Source organism: Limulus polyphemus, unplaced genomic scaffold (genome assembly GCF_000517525.1).
Source record: "Limulus polyphemus unplaced genomic scaffold, Limulus_polyphemus-2.1.2 Scaffold565, whole genome shotgun sequence".
NCBI lineage: Eukaryota > Metazoa > Arthropoda > Merostomata > Xiphosura > Limulidae > Limulus > Limulus polyphemus.
In genome coordinates, this window is record NW_013666175.1 from 268,844 (window position 1) to 278,498 (window position 9,655).

Genomic DNA, 9,655 nt, shown 5'->3' on the forward strand with positions numbered 1-9,655 from the left:
AACAACACCTTCCGTTGGCAAGGTGTTGTTGCGGCCCTATGCTCCACTGGGAGTTTACAGGAATAATAGGAAAAAAAAAATTCAATGGCCGCCGGACCACAAGAACTTAGTCACGTGATCTTACCACTTGAAACTCGTCTCACATATATTGTTTATAGTATTTTGTCAAGAAACTAGTAGGTATCAGAAAATATGGTGAACTTGAGAACATAAACTACCTGACATGGCTGATAATACAATATTAGGTTTTGGGAGAGACTGTATATTTTTGCTTGTTTTAAGCTCGAAACAAATCTATTGTTTGTTTGGAATTAAGCACAAAGCTACACAATGGGATATCTGTGCTCTGCCCACCACGGGTATCGAAACCCAGTTTCTAGCGTTGTAGCTCCGCAGACATACCGCTGTTCCACTGAGGGGCCGAAACAAATCTAAGTGCGGTATTTACATTTTTTAATGGTCATAGTGTTTCAAAGAATCATAGAAATCATCAAATTACAACCACACGTCATTTTATTATGTAGGGAAAATTATCTAAGCAAATGTAACTTCTCATAACTTACTTCAAAATAACTCATTACAATAACTAACTTTCTTTTCTGGAAGTTTCAATAAATGAAACACATGTTACAATAATGTTGTCGCTTTTCGTAAACCTCATTTTTACCAGTTTATAGTAAACCACAACATCAAGATCTTATTATATGCATCACATTGTTAGAGTTAGATCTTATTATATGCATCACATTGTTAGAGTTAGATCTTATTATATGCATCACATTGTTAGAATTAGATCTTATTATATGCATCACTTTGTAAGAATTAGATCTTATTATATGCATCACATTGTTAGAGTTAGATCTTATTATATGCATCACATTGTTAGAGTTAGATCTTATTATATGCATCACATTGTTAGAGTTAGATCTTATTACATGCATCACATTGTTAGAGTTAGATCTTATTATATGCATCACTTTGTAAGAATTATATCTTATTATATGCATCGCTTTGTAAGAGTTAGATCTTATTATATGCATCACATTGTTAGAGTTAGATCTTATTATATGCATCACTTTGTAAGAATTATATCTTATTATATGCATCACTTTGTAAGAGTTAGATCTTATTACATGCATCACTTTTTAAGAGTTAGATCTTATTATATGCATCACATTGTTAGAGTTAGATCTTATTATATGCATCACTTTTTAATAATTAGATCTTATTATATGCATCACTTTTTAATAATTAGATCTTATTATATGCATCACTTTGTAAGAATTATATTTACGTCTTTAATACGGTTTTATTTGTTGCCAAAATTAACATATCGCTTATTTGTTGTTTTTTATTTTTTAAGTCCAGCTTTTGAATACAACAATAACAGAAATTACTCTTGGTTCTGATTTTAGGTATGGTATTAGATGGTTCACCAACAGTGTCTTCTTAATGCTCAATTGGCGATGTTCATCTCCACTGCCAGTTATCTTGATACCTTCGTGAGTATTACTGTCTAACACCTGTTACTCTATACTTTTACTAATGTTATTTTTAAAACACTTTGATTGTTGTTGTTTTTTTGTTATTTATCTAAGAACAGCTATAACGACTAAATCAAAAAACCCCTTTACAAAATATACGTGGAATCAGCGCCTTCGTGGAGAAAAATGTATAACTAGTTATTTCCACCTGATTTGATATTGAGTTTTTTTTCGGGTACCATGCTACCACAAATCATCATCTGTCTGCTTGAAATAATGAAGATAAGAAAGCACTTCTTGTCAAGGGAGAAAAAAAAGTATTCTGCTGAATTCTAGTCAAAAAGTTTTTTTTTTCAGTGATTGATGAAAGTATCTGAAACTGGCGTTTTAACGAGTGGATCGTCACGAAATGGTCCAAAAGCAATATTAAACCCCAAAGATAAGGTCATGCAATGCGTGATTAAACTCTTTATCCTGCCATTTTTATTTATAAAGAGCATAAGTGTTGGTGTTTTTATTATAAAAAAACAAAGTTGAAGCGGAGCCAGACAGTCATTAAACTCATTTGAAACAAATCTTTAAGCACTCTATAGGGCTATCATTTTTTGTTATCCCCCCCCCCCACTCAGTGGCTCATCGATAAGTCTGAATGGTTATAACGTTAAAATCCCAGTTTTAATACCTGTGATGGGGATAGAACAGAAGGCCTATTGTGTGGCTTTATGCTTAAGAATAAACAAACATAATTTTTAGTTTCGTTTTGAGTTTACTTATTGATTAAGTATATTTTTATTACAAGTTACAGCTTTTACAGCAAGTAAGAATTGTATGTGTATATCAGTAAAGTACTTGACAATGATCGCACCAGTGATCGAAACGTCGTACCTGTTCTAACTACAAATCTTACTGACTGTACAAGCTGTAATTAAAATTTAACATAACTTTTGTTCTACAAAACAGAATTATGCTCTACTGTCTTATGTTTAATTCTAAACTATTTTAGTTCTAAACATTGAAATGAGTAAGATTTTCTTTTTCTATATCCATTATAATTAATGAATGAGCCCAATTCTTGATGCCCCCAGAAATTTACGTCGAAATCCAGAAGAACATGAATGGAATTCGCAATGTTTCCTTCTATATCTACATATGATGAATAAAAAATTGCATAATTAGCAAAACATGTCTCGACTCAACCACTAATACAAGAATAATAGATGTATTTGTTTCCCTAAAAAATATTGCTTTGTTCAATGATTAAGTCACTTGTGTAACATATAAATTAGATCTCGATACACATGTAACATACAAATTAGATCTCGATACACATGTAACATACAAATTAGATCTCGATACACGTACTCGCATATATTGTTGAAACAAATGTTATAGGACTTAGTTTTAAAAGGGGGTAGTGAGGTTACAACAGCGGCTTAAGCGAAGATAGAAAAATACTTTTAAGATTATTCGGGGTTTTATAGTGTACCATTTATATGTCAAGAAGAAAGATGTATAATTTTAAATCACGACAACCGAAGAGTAATTATCCACATGCCAGATATTTTCAATTTAAGCCTAGAATTACCTGCTTCACAGGTTTTTAAAACTCAAGTTTCTAAAATATTCCTGTACTGAGGTGCTTGTGGGTCCATCACATTGTTGATTACAGGATTCATAATCACGCAAGTAAATTTGAAAAGATAAATAATTAATATTCCAATTAATCCCACTAATTACTGTGCATTTTAAACTAAAATTATTTTACCAAATTTTTTGTTCCTTTCTGAGAGTTTAAAAGGAAGAAGAAAAAAAACCTCAATAAGATGCACTATGTGGATTCTATTGGTATATTTTTGTTTGAAGTTAAGCACAAAGCTACACAATGGGCTATCTGTGCTCTGGCCACCACGGGTATCGAAACCCGATTTCTAGCGTTGTAGGTCCGCAGACATACAACTGTACCACTGGGGGGGGGGGGGGAAGAACGGCATTAAAAAAGTCGGTAATATAAGGGTTAAAGGAATAATACCCCGGATGCTACAGGTAGTTTTTACACTTTATATGATAATATACATTTAATTTGTTGGCGCAGACAACAACTGTACATTCGAATAAAAAAAGAAAAAGCTACATGACGAAAATACATTGTATTGTCTAATCATGTTTATAGTGTGGTTTGAAATAAACAGTACATTATGCTTTCAGTAGAGAAATCAAGAAGACGTGTTTTTCTCTAGAGGTTGTCCCCCGGTGAGACAGTGGTAACTCTACGAATTTACAACGATGAAATCAGAGGTTCGATTCCTCTCGGTGTACACGGCAAATAGCCCGACGTGTGGTTGCCATAAAATAAAACACACACATATTCTAGAGGTCCATTCTGAATGCTAGTATTCTGAAACCCTTTTTTAACGCGTATCATTAATATCACTTTAAAGCCGATGGAGTTTTGATTTCAAAGGTCATATTTTTATCTTGTGGTTATCTTATGAATTATGTTACCCTTCGATCACTTCTGCATATTCTACATTTTCCTTACATATTATCCTATAAAATATACGTTGGCTTTTATAGCATGTCGACGGTTTCTTTAGAGACTTCAGAATTAGTTGGTTTCTTTCAAGGTAATACTTCAACACAGCACCGTGTACATCAGGTTTACTGAAATAAGAACATAGCGTTATTTATGCATTTAATATATATCTGCTCCAACAGATTTATGCTTTAGGAAAGCATAAATATATCTGTTTATGCCTTCCTACGTATTTTTATCTTTTGTCATGAACTTCATGTGTACCATCCATTTCAGTTGTACATCTACATCTTTAATTTGGCGATCTGCACGTAGACTATCGTAATTGCTTCCAACTAGTGACTAGTTTACTCACTGATGCATCAGTGCGTATTTACATCCAGCTTAATGCTTAATTGAACATCAGTGCAACACTGGTTTAATTGTTTTTGTGACTACTTTATTCGCGTATTTTATGTTCAAGCTGATGCATCAGTTCGTAGTTGCATCCAGCTTAATGCTTAATTGAACATCAGTGCAACACTGGTTTAATTGTTTTAGTGGCTAGTTTATTCACGTGACCTTATATTCAGTAAATGCATCAGTTCGTAGTTGCATCCAGCTTAATGCTTAACTGAACATCAGTGCAACACTGGTTTAGTTGTTTTGGTGACTAGTTTACTCACGTGACTTTATGTTCAGTAGATGCATCAGTTCGTAGTTACATCCAGCTTAATGCTTAGATGAACATCAGTACAACACTGATTTAATTGTTTTTGTGACAAGGTTATTCATATAACGATATATTTAATTAATGAATGAATTAATTTATGCATAGGTTCCTTAGCTGAATATAACTTAATGTTATATTTGATTACAAAACTACATCCACATTTATGATGTTATACATAATTTCCTAGCTACATTCATATGTATACATCATGGGAACTGCCAATTTTTTTTGTCTTCCTGATGCATCTGCTAGTCCTCCATTAATATTTTGGCTAGTTTATTCTTTAGTACCTAGCTGTACTCAACTTTTTATTTTACTTACACCAAATAGCGCCTTCTTCTGGCTGCATGTTATATTTTTTTACTTGCTTATAATGTAAAATAAGACACCGAGGATATAGAAGAAGATTTTTTTTTCAATGAAGTACCTTACCTACAAACTTGCTATTGGTAAAACCTAAAGTACAGAATTAATGATATACATTCTAAATGTAAAAAAAAAGGATTTGTATTGTTAGCCTCTTACTGATTTGTAATAGCATGCTCTATTTTTGAAACTCAGGCATGACTTACTTTTGTTGCCAAATCGTTTAAGTTCAAACAGGTCTTTTCCAGACTGTTTCTTCCAGAGTTCGTCTTCATCTACAAATCCACTCTCCTTCAAACTGTTTCTTCCAGACTTCGTCTTCATCTACAAATCCACTCTCCTTCAAACTGTTTCTTCCAGACTTCTTCTTCATCTACAAATCCTCTATCCTTCAAACTGTTTCTTCCAGACTTCTTCTTCATCTACAAATCCTCTATCCTTCAAACTGTTTCTTCCAGACTTCTTCTTCATCTACAAATCCACTCTCCTTCAAACTGTTTCTTCCAGACTTCTTCTTCATCTACAAATCCTCTATCCTTCAAACTGTTTCTTCCAGACTTCTTCTTCATCTACAAATCCTCTATCCTTCAAACTGTTTCTTCCAGACTTCTTCTTCATCTACAAATCCTCTATCCTTCAAACTGTTTCTTCCAGACTTCTTCTTCATCTACAAATCCTCTATTCTTCAAACTGTTTCTTCCAGACTTCTTCATCTACAAATCCTCTATCCTTCAAACTGTTTCTTCCAGACTTCTTCATCTACAAATCCTCTATCTTTCAAACACTGTGAAGCACATGAAATGGTATGTTTTAATTTTAAAAATTATAGCTTGACTAATTTTAAATCATTAAAGGTTTAACACACACTCCCGTTTCATATACGTAGTTTTACTAAACCCCCTTAGCTTTGCGCTTTACAACAAACAAACAAACAATAAACCCCCATTTCTGAAATGTAAGTCATCCAATAAATAAAATTCCATCGTTATGAAATGTACAGGTATATTTAAACAATCAATAAAAAAGTGCCTTCCAGTAGCTCAGCGTTAAATCTGAAGGCTTATAACGCTAAACATTGGGTTTCGATACCCGTTGTGAGCACAGCACAAGTAGTCTGTGTAATAGCTTTTGAGCTTAACAAAGAAACAAACAAAACCAATCCGTACTGATGATCCTTGAATAAGCGAAACTGAAGTCCACAGTAGAGGAAACGGCGAGTCAGAAGGTGCTTTAAGAGTCATTTAGAGCAGACCTTTTACTCCTAATTTACTTGTCACCACATTTTATGCTTTCACCTTTTGGTATTACTTGCATATGTGGGGTCAGCTGATTTCCAAGTTATAAGACTTTATCGATTTTTATATCCGAACCTGTACGTTTATTTTTATTTCCAAAATATTATAAGATGAAAGAAATGCTAAACATTTTTATTAATGTGAATGTAATACTTATGAATAAACAAGTCACTAGAGCCAGCTTTAGGCCCCAGTCGTAATTTGAGACAGGTTAAATTATGGATTTCTCTCAGGTTAGAAGTATTCCACAAAACATTTTCCTGTATACTATTCACTATTCTCACATCTATACAATTAGAACCTATTTCAACCAACTAAAAATTGTTGTTTCTAAATTAATGTTTCAGGTTGTAATCATAACTCGGAGAATAACATAATAAAATATTTTTCTTAAATAACAAATGTATTCGACTAGAAAGAGCAGTGTCAAGGCAGACACTCTCTCACATAAAGTTTGTTTTTGCCAAAGACACTACTATATTCGCCAAATATTTTTTATATACACTAATAATGTACCCCAACGAGCTGCTGGTACGTTATGGACTTAAAACCCTAAAATCAGAGGTTCGATTCCCCGTAGTAGACAAAGGATAGATAGCCTAGTGCTAAAACAGACAAAAAAACAGAATACAGTGATTACGCTTTGCGCCATCTATTGCACATATATTACAAATATTTATAAGTTTGGTGAAGGATTTGTATATATGTAGTTCAAGCACAAAGCTACACAATGGGCTATCTGAGCTCTGCCCACCAGGAGAATCGAACCCGGTTTCTAGCGTTGTAAGTCCGCAGACATAACGCTGTGCCACTGGGGGGCTTGGTGAAGGATGCCCTTAAGCTTTTTGAATAAAATTAGATTTAAATACATACATACACACACATATATTCATATATCTCATAGAGTATTTTAATTTTTTGTCTTCTTGCCTCTCTCTTCTTCTTACTATTGATATTGACACTTCAGCCTCCGTAACACATATGTACCTAGTGACATAACAAAACTTTAAACGAAGGTTAACTCCTAAGTTAGATTGGTCCGTGCTTGAAATTTAGGCGTAACATACTTTGTAGGATCAGTAAATTCCCCAAGAGTAAAATGCTGAAGTTAATTATAGCTTATAAAGGCCGTTAAACTTGTAAATCCTTTGAAAAATATACTAATAGAAAATGATAATCAGATATGAATTAATAATCAAACTTTTGACAGAGCTATAGCTTCAGTTATCTTTAACACTTTTCTACTTCACTGGCTTCAGATCGTGGTTATACCTGGCAGGTTCATTTAAAACAGATTATTTTACCAGTTCAGTAGTCTTTCATTGTGTTCGTAGTTGATTTCTTCTGGTAACTCAACATACAACTCAAGGAATTATGTTTTATAAATCAAAGTCGTTTAGAATGTTTCGAAAATTGATTTTTTTAGTATTGATATATTAAATTGTTTATAATGTTCGTTTGTTGTTAAGCGCAAAGCCACATAATGGGCTACCTGTGATCTGCCCACTGCGGGTATCGAAAACCGATTTTTAGCGTTAGAAGCCCTCAGATTTGCCGCTGCGTCACCAAAGGGCTGTTCATAGTGAGCAGAGGCTCTCATCATTCGACTCGAGACGTTTTCACCCGATTGTAGATTAATCGTATGTAAATGTTTGAGTTAAAATCAGCTACAATGATCATGCGCAGAGAGCCGTTTATGTCGATTTGCACGAACTTAATACCTCAGTGATTTTGCTTGGAAGTCTCAGCTCTCATTTGGAGCAAAACAAAATTATAAAACAGTTCATTAACATCGGCCATACGCTCTCGATGCTAATGTAATTCTGAAATACTTTACAAATCAGATGTAAAAGGCAATCTCTAATTTCAGTCTTAAATGTATTACAAACGCTGGAATACATAATTTCATATCACAATAATTGGTCTCTATAAATACCTGTAGATGTACAATGGAATCCCCGGAAAATAATTAAAGTATTGACCTGGCGTAAAACACTCTCGGTTTATCAGGATATTTCAGTTTAGACACTATTGATTTTAACTATCTATTAATAAATTAATAATGAAATTTCACCTTGGGTTAACTGGCTTTAAAGTTTGGAATGCGTGTTTAGCGAAACGAAGGCGGGTTTTAATTTATATATGTGAAAAGAAATTTTACAAGTAATGATAACGTAAACCTTCACACGAAAACATAATTATAAAGCTTAAGAAATAGTATTGTGATTGACTGAAATATTTTTGCATGAATAGTAAAAATTATAAAAGAAATATAAAACTCTCATGTAGATAAAAAATAAAAAAAATACTTATCAAATCCTGGACTCTCTTTCTTCGTTCTTATTCAGCCACCATTCGGTCATTACCGGCATTCAGTTATTAAAGACATTCAAATCTATTAATTCATTTTTTTTTTTTGGACGAGCTTACATAATCAAAACGAATATCTGATTGTTTGATCTAGTTTCCTTATTATTTCCCTCTTTTTTTTTTTCTTCTCCAAGTTCGTGTTTGATACATCAGATGTTTCTGCCTCCTTTATTTTTACAGTTTTTATTCAGTCCCTACTTCATTAGTGAAATGTGCTAAAGTCTGTAGGATTTGTAAGGGATTCGGCGTCGTTAAAGGAATCTCATTTTTGGATTTACTTTATATTAGTCCAAAACGTATCCTTTGATGTCTGGTGCTGCATTGTGAATATATCGTTCAACTATGTGCCTTTATTTTCTTGTTAAGTTTCTTTTTCTTGTATGTTTAGATAATGAACGTTAGTCGATAATAACATGGAACTGTAACATTTGAAGAACATCACAACTGACGGTAGAAGTGGCGATTTGAGGCGAATATCGCATAAGGCGTTTGTTTGGGATTTATTACACTAACTACTATAGTGCTAATGTAATACCAAAACATTATCACTCTTTAACACATAATGGTAGATAAACTGGCCTGTAATACCGCTTTAAATTGTTTTATTATCATTTTTAATTTATATGTATATTAACATTACTTGAAGCTTTCTACAGATTTTTTTTTTTAACTTAGCCATAAATCTTTTTGCCAGTTCAAAGTTTGCCAGTGAAGTTACGAATAATTAATCCGCATTATTAAATGGATTTGTTTGTTTGTTTTAGAGCCAAGCCACATTGGGCTATCTGCTGTGTCAATCCGCGGGGAATCGAATCCCGGATTTTAGCGTTGTAAATCCGTAAACTTACAGCTTTCCCCCCGGGGGGGGGGTCATGTTAAATGGGAAGTCGAAGAT

The 9,655-nt window shown here is 33.3% G+C and overlaps 1 protein-coding gene across 1 annotated transcript in view; it reads left to right on the forward strand.

The window, feature by feature from the left end:
* Window positions 1-9,655, forward strand: part of LOC111085705 — a 125,827-nt gene that overhangs the window by 14,743 nt on the left and 101,429 nt on the right. The window contains exon 2 of the mRNA XM_022385563.1: window positions 1,416-1,502. Coding sequence (XP_022241271.1) covers window positions 1,428-1,502 — 75 coding nt within the window. The 5' untranslated portion in view covers window positions 1,416-1,427. The remainder of the gene's footprint in view (window positions 1-1,415; window positions 1,503-9,655) is intronic.